Genomic DNA, 17,839 nt, shown 5'->3' with positions numbered 1-17,839 from the left:
GAGCAGGCGTTTACCTGCTCTAGTAGGAGGTGTCCCCCATGGCAGTGGGGTTGGAACTAGATGATCTTTAAGGTCCCTTCCAACCTAAACCATTCTATGACTCTACTTTTCCTCAGGTTTGATATAAGAATTGGCCATACCAGTGGTGGGATTTTGGTGCTAACTTAGTAAAGATTTTTTTTACTGTAAATTAAGTTTACCCTGTCCTTCACTTCTTGATCTAAACAGGCTCGGGATGGCTAAAGCTGCAGTATAATGGATTAACTTGTTTTAAATGAACAGCAAGGCATTCTAAGAAGAACAGGTCCATAGAATTTTAATATTTTTAAAGGTGTGTAAGTTGTCTAGCTTCCAGGTACCCATCTGCACTATAAACTTGTTAAAGACGTGCTTGTGCACCTTGCCAATTGCCTGCTGCTCCTGTGTTCTGCAAGGTACCGCTTTTGACAATCTGAAATGAAAGCTGCTACCACGGAAGAAAGCAAAATCCTAAATTTACTGTGACACTGAAACAACTTGTGTCTATTTGAAACGAAAACAGTGCCACTTTCTTCAGTCAGCACTAGAAATGAAGTACTTTTTAAAAAGGCTTAATTTACCTGAGAAGTATTTCTTCTTGCTGACAATGGGTGTCAGCACCTGTTCAGTAACACAGCAGTTAACTATAAATGCAAATCAGTTGTTTGTTTTGGAAAAAACAGAAAATACTTTAATCACCATTTCCTACAACATAGCTGATGTGTCTCTTGTGGTCTGTGCTTGCAGTTAAGCTAGCATATTAAGTCTAGCATATTTCCAATAAATGTCGTATTCAGTAAACCTAAGCACCAGTGTCTAGTAACCGCAGCCGTTCACAGCCCCTGGCATTGACAGCTGGGCGGTTCAAAGGAAAGAGCAGCATCCTGTTGAGGTTCACGTTTACAGAAGAACTGAAGAGTGCCGATAAAGAGAGCTTGTGTGAAAGCACTGAGTCGTTTTAGGATCCTTCTGTTTCTCAAGGTCAGAGTTGTGCTTTCACTTGCACAGGACCTGTTCCTTTCTTTCTCAAATAATTTGGTAGCTTTGCTTTATATGTTGCCATAGAATTTAATTACTCTAAAGGTGAGGTTACACGTTACAACTAAGCTGAACTAACTGCTTACCTTCAATGCAAGGAAACAGTCCTGTGTCTGTCTCTATGCCTGCCTTCTTGTTCCTGGCTGTGCTGTCCCGCTTCTTCCCTTGCACTGAAGATCAAGGTCTTCACACCCTCTGTTGAGCCAAGTCAACTTGTTGAGCAAAACAGCTACGAATAGTGGAAGTGACAGAATCTTTATGCAGCCAGCAGCAAGATGAGACACACTGAAAGAGGAGAAACAGGATCTCCTTACTTATAGGAAGCTATCGGGTGGGCTGAAATTATATTGCCTCTGGAATGTGTATTACAAAAATCTCATGTTGCATCTACTAGGAAGAGTATTTGATGCTGTAAACAATGTATGTTATTATAACAGAAAAAAATAGTAACGTTGTTAAGTTAAAGTCTCTCTTCACAGACACATCTATCACAAGAGTTGAGCACAAGATGGCTTTTTTACATTTTCTTTTTCTCCAGAAAGGTTTGACAGTCCTTTGATCAAAAAGTTCAAAAACACTGAACTAAAAAATAGTATCAGTTAGATCCAATTGAATATAATAAAATGAACACACGTACCCAAACCTTTTTACACCGAATCAAATTAAACAATTGCCCCTGCTGTGAACTTCGATATTCCTAGAGCCTGGTCAACTTTGTGGACACTCTGGTAAGAAATCTGTTTTATAATACGGCAATTAGCATCATTTGGGTGAGTTCTTGTTAACGCATTTTTTGGGGACTATGTAGATATTGTTTACTTATGAGATAACTGCTTTGTTTAGCTAGATTTAAACTCATTTACACATAGCAGCTGCAGCAAAATCTAGTAGGTATGTTGTGAAATTGGGAGTAAGGAAGTGTGTATCAGGACCCATATTTGGAATTAATTTATATTTTATAGTTGTGTCATATTCTGAACGATCTAGCTGAAGTACTAGAAGCACATAACCTTCTTAGCCTGATGCTCTATAGTTTTATTTTCTCTATTCATAATTGCCAGGTTTGAGGGACATTCAGCAAGCTATGCAATTTCCCTGCTTTTCCCGTGAAAGACTAGATAGAACAAACAGAAGCAGTGTGCTGCTGCACTGGTGATGTTAGTTCCCTCTCTACAAAGTGAGATGCAATAATGGCCCTTATCACCTAGAAACCTGTCTCCCTTGTCTTTCAAAGAAACATAAGCACCTACAAGACTTAAAAATTTCTGAAAACAGGCTCCAACCATTGATGTCACCTAGTGTTTTTAAAACTTTTATTCCCTATTAACAACTGTGAACAGAATCTTTTACTATGTTTTTCATGCTATTTTAATGTAACAGCATTTAAAAAGTAATATAGGTAACAAAAGTTATTAAACACATTAAAATAGGAAGTAATGCACAAGATTCTTAAAACCTGAGCGTACCTGAATTCTGCTCTGCAGATCCTGGATCCCTCCAGAGCCTCCTTATGCCAGATTTTGTAGAATGGACAGCTGAGAACTTGGATGGCACTGCAAAATTATTTTACTTTGAATCCAGGTGTCCAAATGTTCAAAATTAATGTCTTCATCTGCTTCATCAACTAACCTTCCAAGTGTTGTCCTGTAATAGGAAACAGCACAGAACTGCAACTTTATCTTCAAGATTAGAGCTGATTTTGGCGTTTGTTTTCTGCTGGTGCTCTGTGCGGAGTGCTGTACTTAGACAAGAGGAGATTTAATAGGAGATGACCCGTACTGTCATCAGCATGGCACGATTTCCAGTTGCTGTGGAACAGATTAGGGTCATCAGCAGAGAGAACAGCAGAGCTTTACCAGCACAGCCCGGTATGGCTTACCCAGACAGAGAAAGGAGATAAATCCACAGCTATCAAAGGTAGGAAGCATTATTACTGACCTGTACTTTTTATACAATAGTGACCATAATTCCATGTTTCTTGACAGTGTTATTTCACAGGAAAATGTGCAATAACTTGGCCATTTTAAGTTAAGGCAGAAGGAACACAGTGAAGGGATGATGGAATTTACAGTCTGCTGGAAATCGTGTTGATAGTGGCTTTTTATTGTATTGGACTTTGCCTTTTGTATAATTATTTGTCTTCCTCTGTACTTGAAAATCTTTTAAGAAAGATAAAGTCAGTCACAAAATTATGGTGTTGTTAGATTGCAAAGGTCAGGGTTTTTGGGGGGTTAATTATTTTTGTTCTTTTATTAAGAATATAGGTCAGCAAGCAAACTTGTAATGTCATCACAAATTAGGCACATTAAGAAGAATTTGTTTCTTTTGCCTTTTAATCTATAAACATTGTACTCTTGATAGAACTACAACCATGTTGCATGAGCTCTAAAATTACAGATGCATTATGAATAAATTTTAAGTGTATTCAAGGACTGTGTCAGGTCTCATCACTGGTACCTAAACAGCTTTTTTTCAGCCTGGTAATTTTTGAGTTGTGCTAAATCCCCACAGTTTTAATATTTGCATAGTAAGACATCATTCCTTTCAACTTCAGTCCATGTTCAGCAGGCACCTGCTTCAGTTAAGAGGTGACCTCAGTGGGAGTTCCATCCATGGTGATTATGTTAAATCCATTACACATGCATCTGGACCTCGGTTGTGTAATAGCATGGGCAAAGCTTGGGCAGATTCACCTGAGAAGCTGCAGCCTCCTCTATATGTGTATCTTTCACTTTCTTGGTCTATAAAAATCCTTTTGTGATGACTCTCTGAAAAACTGAATGCGCATTCCTGTGCCTATGTCTGGAGGCAACAGCAGGTTTCACCTACTCTCTGCTGTGCAGCACAGTCTTGAGATGAGAGAAGGCAGCTGTAGGTCAGCCCCTTGACCTACTCATACTATAATTAGATGCACCTTTATGAACTGAAATATAAGCTGCCCGTTCCCTTTTTAATTAGATGTCTGCCTTCTATCAGAACTTCTCTTTAGAATATTTTTATTAAACAGTTCAAACTAACCACCAATAAAAAATTACTGTTATTACAGTACAGGTTTTATGTCCAGAGGTACAAAATAAAACTAATAAAATAAGACCTGGTTTTTTCTGAAAAACAAGTAGAACTGCTGTTGCTGAAATGCGTATTTCTTAGTGGCAGAATCAGTTTAGCATACCACTAGCTTCCAAAAATAAATCCTGCACACACTGCAGAGAAAAAATACTTTTGTCTTTGCCATTTTTGTTAGCATCGCCAGGAAGAACCACATTTTTTTAGTTAGATGTTATGAATCAAGAGGAAATAATCCCTCATACCTTTATTGTCAGAAGCCCAGTTTGACTTGTTGCCATTTACAACCGTGTATTTTTTTTAAATCTCTCTCCATAACCAGTAAAGAGCCTGGTATCTGAATATCCTATGGAATCTGGAAAAGAACAAAAACATTTTCATTTCCGTTCTATTGCATAATTATTATTTTATTCCAGACCTTCAGGACAGGGAGATGGCATTCGACAAGAGGGTATTCTTTGTCAGGCTATCATAGATGCTAAAATCTGGCTGAACAAGGACAGACACACCAGGACAGAAGAATGACAGCTCCTGTATGTATTATTCTGTACCCGTACTTCTGTACTGGTCCTCTGTGAAGGAGCAATATTCTAAATAAGTCTGTGAGCTCTTATTACTAGAGTTTTTCTGCACCAAACAGCTAGAAGACACAAAGATTAAAACAGTATGCTTACTTATTTTCAAAAGTAATATTATTTGGGTTCATTATGTCTTTTTGTTTTCTTTTGGCGTGTTATTAGAGATCTTTAGTTTAAAACACTTCTGATTTAAGACCAGTCATGTTGTGGATTTACTTGGCTTTTCAGCATCATCTCTTCAATCTGCCTGGACCTCCTTGGTCTCACTTTTTTGGCCTCCCTGGACCCCTCCAGTATCAAGACTTCAGCCTCCTTGGAACTTTTTAAAGTCCCCTTTTCAGATTCTTTGGATTTATCCAGTCTGAGCTCTTCATCCTCTGTGGACTTTTCCAGTCTCACTTCATCTTCTCTGGACCTTTCAAGTCTCACCTCTTCAGCCTCTTCAGACTTCTCCAGTAGCTCCTCTTCAATCTCCTTAGAGCTCTCCAGTCTCACCTCTTCAGATTCCTGGGAGCGCTCCAGTTTCAGCTCTTCGATCTCACTGGACCTATCAAGTCTCACTTCATCAGGCTCTCTGGATCTCTCTGGTGACAGCTCTTCAATCTCCTTGGATCTCTCCAGTCTCACCTCTGTATCCTCCCCAGATTTCTCCAGTCCTACTTCTTCACCCTCTCTAGACCTCTCCAGTCTCACTTCTTCACCCTCCCTACATGTGTCCAGTCCCACCTCCTCAGCTTCCCTGGACTTTTCCTGTACAATCCCTCCATCCTCACTGGGTGCCTCAGAGCACATGTCCTCAACCTCTTCAGAATCACTAGATCTCACCGATTTCAACTATTTCGTGTTTCAGGGCTCCTCTGAATTACCCTCATCAACCTCTGAGGATGTTTCTAATCTCATCGCTACACCCTTTCTGGATGTCTCCACGCTCACTTTTCAGGATGCTTCTTCCCTCACGCCCTCAGTGTCTTTGGACATTTCCAATCTCACCGCTCGAGTTCCCCCAGACCTATCCACCCTCACGTTTCTGGATGTTGCTAATCGCACCGCTTCAGCTTCTCTTGATCTCTGCATCTAACCCTCTTAACACACCCCTTCTCACTGCAACCTCTCTATATCTTTCTAAACTTTCCTCCTCTATGTGCTCTTTCCTAAGTTCTGTCCCTGAAAGTTCTTATCTGCAGAAAGTTTAAGGCTTTGCAAATATATCCTAGCATCTAAACAGAACTGGGCATGAAAGCAGGTTGTACAAATCTCTAATGGTGCCTTGTTTATACTTGCATAAACATCAACGTATATTCTGGAATTTTTGTGGAGCATAATTTCTGTCACTAATCTAATTTACATTCTGTCTCAGCACGGTACCTCTCCCAAAACTTTATTTTTTTTTAATTCATGCGGCATTTTTTATCTATCAAGATCAACAAATAGTAAGTAGGGCTAAATGTGCAGATAATTGCATCCAAGTTGTGTATTTCCATTACAGATTTAAATCTGAGTGCATTGCACAGAATTGTCAGCAGAGGCATTTCATATGGAGCTACAGAGAGAAGATGCGGAGGGAAAAGAAAACCAGGGGAAAAAGAGGGGATGAGAGAGAGGGGGTAGGGAGAGGAATCGGAGGAGGTGCGGGGCGGGAGCAGAGGGACATGAAGCTGGAAAGATGTCCAATTCTGCTAGTGTAATTTTTTTCCTCCAAGCCATATTTGTGTCCTGGGCTGCCCATGAGCCTTTAAATAATCTTATTGATAATTATTTTACCTAGAAAATGATCAGATGTTACCAATTAAAACAGCATTTGTATATAACACGCCCGTTATCAATATATGTAATTAGTGCTTTACTCGTGTTGCACCAAATACGTTGCATAGGTAGCAGGGAGGGGGTTCCTTAAATCTTCGGTGCTTTCTTGTATCTTTTTGTTATCATTGTTACAGTTGGGTTTTAAAAAACAAGTATGTTTTGGTTCAGCTCATTGGCACCCTTTCTGTGTTAAAAGTGCTGTAATAAAAAATGTTTTTAAATTGATTTAATTTTTACAAGTTGGAAACCTTTGGTCCAATACGCCACGTCTATCTCAAAATTAGGCTCACACAAAAAATAAATAAGGAAATAAGAATTATTGTCAGCCTCATTTAACTAGTTACTTCTTTAATATTAAGTAGGAAAGATTGCAATACATGGATTTTAGAAATGAACCCCAAATCATAGAATCATAGAATCATAGGGTTGGAAGGGACCTCTGGAGATCATCTAGTCCAACCCCCCTGCCAGAGCAGGGTCACCTAGAGCAGGTTACACAGGAACATGTCCAGGTGGGTTTTGAATGTCTCCAGAGATGGAGACTCCACCACCTCTCTGGGCAGCCTGTTCCAGTGCTCTGCCACCCTCAGGGTAAAGAAGTTCCTCCTCATGTTTAGGTGGAACTTCCTATGTTCCAGTTTGTGCCCATTGCCTCTTGTCCTGTCCCCGGGCACCACTGAAAAGAGCCTCGCCCCATCGTCCTGACACCCACCCTTTAAGTATTTATAAGCGTTGATAAGGTCACCCCTCAGACGTCTTTTTTCCAGACTGAAGAGACCCAAATCCCTCAGCCTTTCCTCATAAGAGAGGTGTTCCAGTCCCCTAATCATCCTCGTAGCCCTCCGCTGCACCCTTTCCAGCAGTTCCCTGTCCCTCTTGAACCGGGGAGCCCAGAACTGGACACAGTACTCCAGGTGCGGTCTCACCAAGGCAGAGTAGAGGGGGAGGATGACCTCCCTTGACCTGCTGGCCACGCTCCTCTTGATGCACCCCAGGATGCCATTGGCCTTCTTGGCCACAAGGGCACATTGCTGACTCATGGTCATCCTGTTGTCCACCAGGACTCCCAGGTCTCTTTCCACAGAGCTGCTCTCCAGCAGGTCAGCACCCAACCTGTACTGGTGCATGGGGTTGTTCCTCCCCAGGTGCAGCACCCTACACTTGCCCTTGTTGAACTTCATAAGGTTTCTCTCTGCCCAGATCTCCAACCTGTCCAGGTCTCTCTGTATGGCGGCACAGCCTTCCGGTGTGTCAGCCACCCCACCCAGCTTGGTGTCATCAGCAAACTTGCTGAGGGTGCACTCTATCCCCTCATCCAGGTCATTGATGAATATGTTGAACAGGACTGGACCCAGTACTGACCCCTGGGGAACACCACTCGTCACTGGTCTCCAACTAGACTCTGTGCCCCTAATCACAACCCTCTGAGCTCTATCTTTCAACCAGTTTTCTATCCACCCCACTGTCCATTCATCTAACCCACACTTCCTAAGCTTCCCTATGAGGATGCTGTGGGAGACCGTGTCAAACGCCTTGCTTAAGTCAAGGTAGACCACATCTACCGCCCTCCCCTCATCTATCCATCTAGTCACGCCATCGTAGAAGGCTATCAGGTTAGTCAGACATGATTTCCCCCTGGTGAATCCATGCTGAGTACTTCTGATAGCTTTCCTTTCCTCCACGCGCCTTGAGATGACACCCAGAACGAGCTGTTCCATCATCTTTCCAGGGATGGAGGTGAGGCTGACCGGCCTGTAGTTCCCCGGCTCCTCCTTCTTGCCTTTCTTGAAGACTGGAGTGACATTGGCTTTCCTCCAGTCCGCAGGCACCTCGCCTGTTCTCCAGGACTTTTCAAAGATGATGGAGAGCGGCCCAGCAATGACTTCCGCCAGCTCCCTCAGCACTCTCGGGTGCATCCCATCAGGGCCCATGGACTTGTGAATATCTAGATGATCTAATTGGTCCCTCACTCGCTCCTCCTCAACCCAAGGGAAGTCGTCTTCTTTCCCTGTTACTTTATTCAATGCCTGGGACTCCTGAGGGCTGGGCCAAGCAGAAAAGACCGAAGCAAAGAAGGCATTCAGTAACTCTGCCTTCTCCACATCCTCCGTCACCATGACTCCTGCCTCATTCAGCAGTGGGCAAATTCAGGAGCAAAGTTGTTTAGCAGTTATTAAAAAAACCCCAAGATGGAAGGAATGTAGCATCCTGAAGCGTCCACTTCAAAAACGTTGTCACAACTGGCACTAACTAGAGTCTTCTTCAGTAACCTCAGTAGAGAGATTAAGTGGGCAAATTAAGGACAGAAAATTCTTCCCGTCTTCCCACCCTTTCTTCCTCGTTGGTGTTCTTACTAATTACACTAATAGGCAATCTTCTCTTTCTGTCATATGCTATCCTGGAGACAGACTCTGACGTACCTGGTGAACAATTGCTCTTTCTGTTCTGGTGGATCTATACTGACATGCTGATGTGTGGACTGTTAATCGCAATGGCTCTGGACTACGTGAGATCTCCAATAAAGCTGAAAGTTCCTCTCTGCTTTAACAATGTACTGTGAGAACATCGCTGCGCAGTGATGGGAAATCATGGTGTCATTTCCAGGGATTTGCACTTCATCAGACACTGAAATCAGCAGGAAGACACGCGGCCTCTCTGCAAAGAGAACCAAAGTCACCAGCATTTCCTCAAGGCCGGTACTGCTTCTGGGGGATTCTTACCTACTTTATGATGTGGTTTGTCTCTGGATGAAAGGAACAGAGAGAAAAGGTATATATACTTCAGTGCAAGGATTTAATAAAAACCCAATCCATAATATCCTTAAATCCTTAGTCCTCATTATTTACATGAACACTAGATTAGGACCAAATTGATTCTTCATCAAACACGATTCGCATCTTCTTATAACTTTTTGCTAATTGTATATGGAAAATTGCCTATTTTTCCATCAAATCTCAACCAATGATGAGAACTTCTAGTTGGCTAAGTTGTCTTTTATTAATATAACTTCAGGTGTATGCATAAACGGCCTTACATCCCGAGGAATCCCATGCCAAGGCATCGTGTCCAACAGGATAAAACTGAACGTGGCACAGCTTGGCCACAGGTCGATCGAAATGCCAGACTGAAGACAGCCAGTGTTTATAGAAATTATTGGCTCCATGTGCTTGTAAACTGTTTTCTTCTCTACAACCTTATCTAGAAAAAACCTGATGGCATGGATAACGACAACTGATTTAACTAGAAAAAACATGCTTTAAACCACTTGCTTGGATTCTTAGATTACAACAGGACTACTTGGGAGTGTGTTAATATGTAAGTAACATAATTGCCACACAACTAGCCATTAGCATCATAGAAGAGCCAGGCTTTAATTTATGTTCTTTACTTAATTGACGTCCAGTGTACTTCTGGCAAATTCCCGCCTCCGAACCATGGAAGACGACACACCCCCTGACTTTTCTGGACGCTCGAGGTAGGCCGCAGCTGGCCCCGCCTGCAGGCGGGGCTGAGGCCCCCCAAACAGGGAAGGCACCAAACCTTTCCCAGGCGGTTCCTACCAGGGGGAGCAGGGAGAACAGGCACTCGCCCCGGTTCCCGCGGGAGTGCAGGCCCCGGCCCGCCGCGCCCCGGCCGCCTCCTCCGCCCGCGGCGGGCAGCGCTGAGTCCCGGGGAGCAGCAGCCGCGCCGCGTAACCTCGGGCGGAAAGGGCGGGCCCCGCAGAGCTCACTCAGCCCTCTGATTGGTCGCTGCCAGAGGAGAGCCCTTGTAACTGGAGGGGCGACTAAGCAGTTGCCATTGGCCAGCCTCACTGAGGCAATTAGGATTGCGATTGGCGGGGGATCACTCCTGCCTGTTGATTGGCTAGGGCGCAGCGCGGCCGTTTCTCCCCTTCCGGTGGGCGCTGACCTTGCCGGCCGCGGAGCCCGTACGCCCGCAGCCATGGTGGCCTACTGGCGGCAGGCCGGCCTCAGGTACCGCCGGCGCGGCGCCGAGCGCGGCTCCCTCGCGATAGATGGGGCGGTCGGAGGCGAGGGGCTGGCGGGGAGGGCTGGGCTGGCGGCGCGGCGGCGGCGGCGCCTCAGGCGGGGGCGGAGGGGCCTGTGGGAGCCGTTTGACCCTCAGCTTCGCCTCCCCCTGTCTGTAGTTACATCCGGTACTCCCAGATCTGTGCCCAGGCGGTCAGAGCGGCCATGAAGCCCCAGTACAAAGCGGAGGCAGAGAGGGCGGCAATGGCCACTGTGAAAACGGTGAAACCCAAGAAGGAATAAAATGTAAGTAAATGGACCGGGCCGCCTCGGTGTAGCGTTTTATACGAGGAGCGTTGGCCCCCCAGCGTGAGTCGGGTCCATGGCAGTCTGTAACTGCTGGGCTCGTTTCATGCCGTAGATGGGAAATCGGCTTTGATCTTCTTGCGTGAGCCGGGAAGGGATTGCTGAGGGGTTCGGGAGGGATTGCTGACGGCTTTAGTGCTGCTTGTGCGGGTGTCTGAGTCCCGACTGCCTGTGGGATGGGAAACTGTAATCGCGTCAGTTGGCTGATCGATTCCATCGAGCTTCGATCGATCTGGGGTTTGGTCCGTGTTGTTACGGACTAGTGCGAAACAGGCGGGTTTCTGTAGCGATGTTCATAGGTTTCCCGTCTCTTCGCTAAGCCAAGAGAGCTTCTGAACTGCGGTTTCCCCAGTCAGCAGACGTATTTGTGTAAGGGTTATTGGCTGGCTGCGAAAGACAGATGCTACTTGTACCTTTATTTGTGATATTGCATACATCACGGGCAGGTGAAATCTATTCTAAGAACAGCTTCTACTCCAGGTCTGAGATTAAATTTTATTACCTTTTGTTTGAACCATAGCTTGTCTATAGTCTTAAATCAAATAACTTACATTTTAAATCTCTCGTAGGAACTGGTCTGCGTGAATACTCTCACAGCAAACTGCAAAGCTGCAGGCAAGCTCAAGACTCCGCAGTACAATGTCATCACGTCAGCTGTAAGACTTGCCTCTGTATGTAAATGAGCATGCTAATAAAAGTAATTTCTGTTAAACAAATGAATGTGTGGAGAGTGTTGTTCCTCTTGAAACAAAGTACTCCACTTTGCAGAGACATTTATCTTTCACTTGTGTAAAAATAGAAGACTTCATCACAGTCTATCATTCAAGAGCAACATACGTTTATTTTAAGGCAAATCTCATGTCAGATTTCATGCTGATATTTCAGATACATCGATGAGTGAGAGATTTAATTGTTGTTTAAAACTTCTGCCTACCTTATTTCAATGATTACTTTGGAGAAAAGTTTTCTTCACTAAAACCTAATCAATAGAGAATATAGGCGTATAATTTTGGTAATTAAAATACCTCAATCATCTCTCTCTGCCGGAAGAGGTACACTGTTGGCTTTAAAAGTCTCTGCCGTTGTGGCGTTCATCTTCTGTTTGTGCTTAGAACAACGCTAATGCGATGAAAGTCAATGTGACGAGGTGGGGAGCTGGAGAGGTGGCCTCCTGCAGGAGGCGGGGAAGGGGGTGCAGGAAATCTGGTCTGGGCTCCGGTCGCTCAGCTGGCACTTGTCCTCGCTGCCACATTGTCGCGATACTGGGGGCAGAGGGACACGCATTCCCTAGGGAACGGCAGGGATGGGGCGCTCTTGGGGCAGGGGGTCACTGCCAGCAGCACGGGTCTGGGGAGAGCTGGCAGCGTCCTGCCGCCCTGTGCCTGCACAGCAGGGCCACGGCTGTCCCTGCACAAGGGGAACGCAGCACGCGTGTGGAACGGGCTTTAGCTCCCAGAGACACTTCTGCTGTCGACTCAAACTCACAGTTTAATAAACTCTCTTCAAAGAGCATAATAAAACAAACTCCATTTCTCCATATATATATGTTACATCAAAAAAAGTTAGTCCTTACAAGAATAAACTGATTTTTGTCTATCCAATGTTTCAAGTATTAAAGTATTTTAGAGAATGGTATACAATTTTTATTTAAAGAATATTATAAATACAGTCTTAAGTAGATGGCTGTGAATGGCGAGAAACTTTTTTTCCTGAAGTAAAGATACGGTTTTGATTTAGCGATTGCCATGGGACTTACTAACTAGCTGCAAACCATTCCATCCATTTTGCTGCGCTGAATGACAGGAAGAAAGTTTACAATAGTTAGTACACGGGGGGCGAGGGGGAACCCACAGTAAAACTTCTACGGAGTGTTCACAGCTGTGTGTGCTAATACAACTCGATCTACAGTTTGAAATAGAAACAAACCACACAAGGTTAATGAATCCAAGCTCTGCAATAATATAAGCCAGCAATGTGACAGAACTAGTAAAATACTTTTTAAAAAAAAAAAAGTAAGACTGTGCACATTCAGTCTTTTTCCCTGCGTTGTCCCCCCCAGCCGCAGGAGCTGGGCATGGCAGCCGTGGGTCGCTGCGGGGGGGCCCTGCCTCTCTGCAACAGGGGCACGGACGGAGCAGGACGGTGTCTGCCCCAGAATAAATAAAGCTGATGAGCTGGTGGCAAGTTTTGCTGTTGCTGACCCCGACACATACAGGCAGAGGGGCTGCGTATGACCCTCAGTGGCTGGTGGTAATACTCTGAAAGTGACTCCGTTTACAAGGAAGGCTGTTAGGAGACGACTTGTCTTCATAGCGGCTCTTCGGGAGAGATTCAGTGACAACAGTTGCTCGGGGGAGTAAAGCATAGCTGCCGTTAATTTCAAAAGCACTGTATTTAATATTGGGTATGTTTTGGCCAGATGCAGAGAAGAAATTCTTAAGAAAGGTGTTATTTTCAGCATGCAGCTGATGGCTACTGCCTTTTCTTTAGTGAGTGCCAAGAGGCTCGTTTGGGGAGTGTTTTGACATTACCATTGTTTTTATGCTGCTTCCTTTTCCGGGCTGGCTTCCACTTCTACCTCTTCATATTCCTCAACATCTGCAGTGGCATCCTGGTACTGCTGGTACTCGGACACGAGGTCATTGGTGTTACCTTCTGCTTCAGAAAATTCCATCTCATCCATGCCTTCCCCCGTGTACCAGTGGAGAAACGCTTTTCTTCTGAACATGGCTGAGAACTGTTCGGAAACCCTGATGAAGAGCTCCTGAATGGCTGTGTTATTGCCAATAAAGGTCGCTGCCATCTTCAGTCCTCGCGGGGGTATGTCACACACGGCCACTTTGACGTTATTAGGGATCCACTCCACAAAGTAGGAACTATTCTTGGTCTGGACAGCCAGCAGCTGCTCGTCCACCTCTCTGGTAGACATTCGGCCTCTGAAGATGCACGCCACGGTCAAGTACCGGCCACGACGAGGGTCGCAGGCTGCCATCATGTTGCGGGCATCAAACATCTGCTGAGTAAGCTCCGGCACCGAGAGGGCTCTGTACTGTTGGCTGCCTCGAGCCGTCAGTGGAGCAAAGCCCGGCATAAAGAAGTGGAGGCGAGGGAAGGGCACCATGTTAACGGCCAGCTTCCGCAGATCTGCATTCAGCTGACCAGGAAAGCGGAGGGAGGTTGTGACACCACTCATGGTTAGGGACACTAGGTGGTTGAGGTCACCGTAGGTGGGGTTGGTGAGCTTTAAAGTCCTAAAACATATATCGTATAGAGCTTCGTTGTCAATGCAAAAGGTTTCATCTGTATTCTCTATTAGCTGATGGATGGAGAGAATGGCGTTATATGGCTCTACGACTGTGTCGGACACTTTGGGTGAAGGCACAACACTGAAGGTGTTCATGATCCTGTCGGGATATTCTTCTCGGATTTTGTTGATGAGGAGTGTGCCCATACCTGAGCCTGTACCACCCCCCAGTGAATGGATGAGCTGGAAGCCCTGAAGGCAGTCACAGCTCTCACACTCATTCCTGACCACATCCATGACGTTCTCAATCAGTTCAGCACCTTCTGTGTAGTGGCCCTTGGCCCAGTTGTTTCCAGCGCCTGAATTTCCTGTAAACAGAGTCACAGAAAGAGCAGCCACAAAGTTAACAAGAGAATTCTTAAAGGCTACGAAGTTGGGAGCTAAAAGGCCGTTCTGGGAGGGCTGACTGTAGTCAGTTTGCTGCCAGCATGCTCTACATACCATGAATGAAATTGTCAGGGCGAAAGAGTGGGCCTATTTTGCTAGACCGTACACTGTCCATCGTACCGGGCTCCAGGTCCACCAAGATAGAACGGGGCACGTATTTATGGGCTAGGACAAAAGAAAATGAGGGCAAACAATTACTGTTAGAGGTCAAAGAGACAGGTTTATAATCTAGTCTGAAAAACCCACGCCACCTACAGTGATCTGGGGATTTATTTTTTTTTTAATTGCTTATTTTAACCTTCGTGTTGGCTCTGCAAATTGCTGTGCCGATGCCCTAGCAGTGCCGAGCACTTACAGTAAGCCTCATTGAAGTAGACGTTAATTCGCTCGAGCTGCAGCGACGCATCCCCACGGTAGTTTCCAGCGATGTCAATGCCGTGTTCATCACTTATCACCTCCCAGAACTGGAAAACGAAAGAGGTTCAACGCATTCATAAAGACTAGTTTTCTTAAGCACAACGTGTAGAGCACCAGCCCTGCCGCGCTCGTGCCTGACTGCAGGGAAGGGGGACGCTGCCTGGCGGGGGGATGCTTTGCCATTTACGTGTTAGCTCAGAGCGGGGTCCGCCTCCTCCCCCCCCCAAATAAGCACAAGGGAAAAGTTTCATAGACCATTTACGCTGCTTAGCTCTCACCCGTTATTAGCTTAAATAACACAGGTAGTAGTTGGTATGAGCTTAACAGAAAAGTCCGGATGGGGGTGGGGGGGTTACCTGGGGGCCTGTCATGCCCCCGTGGGACTGTGGCACGGCAAAGCCAGCTCCGACAAACTGGTACGTGAGCAATGGTTTCCACAAGCAGCTGTTGGTCCCGGGTGTCCTATCTTGACACTCATATGGGTGTCCTGTGCGGGGGCTCTTATCTGGGCAGCAGCCGCTGCCGCGTTAACGTGACACACCCGCCACTACAACGACCAGGGTAGTTCACTTTTAATGGTCTCCTGGTTTAGCATCCAGTCTCATTTGGAGGGTGCAAATACACCATTGCCAACATGTGCATGGTGTTGTGTGTGTGTGTGTGTGTGTGTGTGTGTGTGCGCGCACGCACACACTCGCTTTTCTACAGGCCGTGTTAGACACAAGCAGTTTCCAGGTCAAAGCCAACAGAAAAAAATATAAACCTTTTACCTATCACACTGGCTGCACCCAAACTACCTGGGTCTAACATGCCTTCCCCCGGCCATCCGCAGCTTCGTGTGCCAATAAAAGGCATCGAGGTGAGATTTGTGGGAGCAAGAAATGGAGGAAGAACACAACAGAACAATCCTTCAGCTATCACGTGTCTTCAAAGACACCCTCCCCCAGCCCCAAATTAACACAAATACTTTTTTTTGACAACTTCCTATTAATCAATTAAAAAAAAAAAAAAAGGGCATCACACAGCAAAAAGCAATGGTGGCTTTTTTGCTCCTGGCACACAAAGTCAGCAATGAGCGACGTCTCTCCGAGTAACAGCACAGCAGTTTGACCTACACAAAAATACTCCCAAGGCCACGAGGCCAGCAAGGCCAGACTCCTCAACACCCTTTGTGCCGCTCAGAAAATGCTGATTGGTGACTGACAGCACAGGGCATTCTGCTGGGCAGCACAATCCCACATTAATGACTGTAACGTGGAGAGTCACTGCTCTCTGGCCGAACTAAAGCACTGGTGTCACGACTTCGCAGCCCTGGAATTACTGGCTCCTTCCCCTGTCCCGGTATTTTGCAGACTCGATTAGTGCCCCCGGGAATGCGAGTCCCAGCAGGAACGCTCTGCAGCACTTTTGATCTTGGTGCCATAGTTCTTGCAGGTGTTTCACTCTTTGACGGTCTTAACATTAAGCTTTGCAGGAGGAGCAAGCCCGTCTTATGACAGTCCCATCAAAACACTCATATTGGCTGCTACCACTGAGTTAACGAAGCACTTGTTCTCCCTCCAAAGTCCCCGTCTGTTAACGATGTTTGACCTGCTGCCACTGGTAGCAATTATTACTAATGACCAATAGTGCAGAGACCTTACCTTAGCTCCAATTTGGTTCCCGCACTGGCCGATCTGAAGGTGCACGATTTCACGCATTCTGTGTAGCTTGGACCTGTCGGTGGCTACCACCCAACCCAGGGTTTGCGGTGGCTGTCCCCGGCACAAGCTCCTTCTGCTGCTGTATCAGCTACACCCAGCGCCGTCCGCCCGAGGGGCCTTTTTATAGCGGCGGGACCGTGCCCCGGGCAGCGGGGGGAGTAGCCACCCCTGGGGCTGCTGCGTGCAGGGCGGCACCGTGCCCAGGTACAGGGTGCAGGTGCATTGCTGGCTGAGTGGCTCAGAAAAGAAAATTGTCACCCCCCCCTTACTATGCATTCCAGCTCTCTGTGCAGCAGTGTGACTCATGAATATCTGCACGCTGCATTTGTGCTTCATTATTTTATATATAATATATATACAAAGATATACCCATACAGAGCAGCTATAGCCTAAAATGAGTGATCTTAATTCATTAACTACATGTGCTTCTGCCACAAAATTTAAATTTCAACATCATATGAGTCATACAGGACAACATCCGTAATAAAAACAGTAACAACTTTCGAGCCGTAGCCTCCTACAATCACGCCGTTCAGCGCGCTGCCGGGCAAACCCACAGGTCGCTAATAAGCACCATTGCCAGCGTCTAGCTGCACGACGGAGGGGTAACGGGACAGGCTCAGTAATAAAAAAAAACCCTTGTAAAAACCTTTGTAAAACATAAACATAAGACTGAAATCTCAGTGATGTATGTTCATTAAACATTTAATAAGAATCCACCAATTTCAGCTGATCTAAAAGTCTGAATTAACTTGTGACTAACTTGCACAGATGCTCCCTCTCTCTTCCTTTCCTGACGTGAAGAAACACAGTATTTCTTGTATTTCTTTTTCTTGTATCTGAGACGTAGTGCTTCAGAACTTGCCAGGAAAATGCCAGAGGTGGAAACCCCGCTCCACTGCAGGTAACCATAGTGTCCTCTGTGCGAAACGTTTCTCTGCAGCAAAGGAAACGGTGCGAGGCTGAGCAAAACAGGGCCCGCTCCTGTTGCCTGCTGATAAACAGGGCTAATATCGCTGAGCAACAGAACCCCAGATCGGGCTGTCTGCTGCAAGCTTAGAGCAGTTTTATTACATGTCAGGCAACTGTCAGTGCTTTGCAAGTGTTCCTTTTAAGGATAGGGAAAGGAACTATAATTAGGAAAGCACCTTAAATTATTTCGTACAAAAAGATGTCAGTGGAAGGACTTGA

At 45.7% G+C, this 17,839-nt stretch overlaps 2 protein-coding genes and 1 long non-coding RNA gene across 3 annotated transcripts; 1 reads left to right on the top strand and 2 right to left on the bottom strand.

The window, feature by feature from the left end:
* Positions 1–1,223: 1,223 nt before the first annotated feature.
* LOC134522237 (uncharacterized) lies at positions 1,224–9,300 on the bottom strand. Its single transcript, XR_010072979.1, has 4 exons — positions 8,924–9,300; positions 4,368–4,477; positions 2,523–2,700; positions 1,224–1,341 (listed from the first exon to the last, which is right to left on the bottom strand). It is a non-coding gene; the product is annotated as an uncharacterized LOC134522237 (long non-coding RNA).
* Positions 9,301–10,319: 1,019 nt separating this feature from the next.
* Positions 10,320–11,553, top strand: ATP5F1E (ATP synthase F1 subunit epsilon). Its single transcript, XM_063349668.1, has 3 exons — positions 10,320–10,477; positions 10,651–10,777; positions 11,407–11,553. The coding sequence occupies exons 1-2, from the start codon at positions 10,446–10,448 to the stop codon at positions 10,772–10,774; spliced, it is 156 nt and encodes a 51-aa protein (XP_063205738.1). The 5' UTR covers positions 10,320–10,445; the 3' UTR covers positions 10,775–10,777; positions 11,407–11,553.
* A 754-nt stretch (positions 11,554–12,307) lies between these two features.
* On the bottom strand, positions 12,308–16,915 carry TUBB1 (tubulin beta 1 class VI). Its single transcript, XM_063349664.1, has 4 exons — positions 16,589–16,915; positions 14,884–14,992; positions 14,583–14,693; positions 12,308–14,449 (listed from the first exon to the last, which is right to left on the bottom strand). Exons 1-4 carry the CDS (start codon positions 16,643–16,645, stop codon positions 13,377–13,379), a joined length of 1,350 nt encoding a protein of 449 aa, XP_063205734.1. The 5' UTR covers positions 16,646–16,915; the 3' UTR covers positions 12,308–13,376.
* Between the last annotated feature and the right edge of the window lie 924 nt (positions 16,916–17,839).

The sequence above is a fragment of the Chroicocephalus ridibundus genome, chromosome 12 (assembly GCF_963924245.1).
Source record: "Chroicocephalus ridibundus chromosome 12, bChrRid1.1, whole genome shotgun sequence".
Classification (NCBI taxonomy): Eukaryota; Metazoa; Chordata; class Aves; order Charadriiformes; family Laridae; genus Chroicocephalus; species Chroicocephalus ridibundus.
The sequence above is the reverse complement of the archived record's forward strand: the minus strand, read 5'-3'. Positions and strand labels throughout refer to the sequence as shown.

Coding starts and splice junctions, on each gene's coding strand:
- ATP5F1E (XM_063349668.1), top strand. CDS start 10,446: ATGGTGGCCTACTGGCGGCAGGCCGGCCTCAG. Junction 10,478..10,650: donor TGGCGGCAGGCCGGCCTCAG/GTACCGCCGGCG, acceptor CCCTGTCTGTAG/TTACATCCGGTACTCCCAGA.
- TUBB1 (XM_063349664.1), bottom strand. CDS start 16,645: ATGCGTGAAATCGTGCACCTTCAGATCGGCCAGTGCGGGAACCAAATT. Junction 14,694..14,883: donor CTACTTCAATGAGGCTTACT/GTAAGTGCTCGG, acceptor CTTTTGTCCTAG/CCCATAAATACGTGCCCCGT. Junction 14,450..14,582: donor CCCTGACAATTTCATTCATG/GTATGTAGAGCA, acceptor CTCTGTTTACAG/GAAATTCAGGCGCTGGAAAC.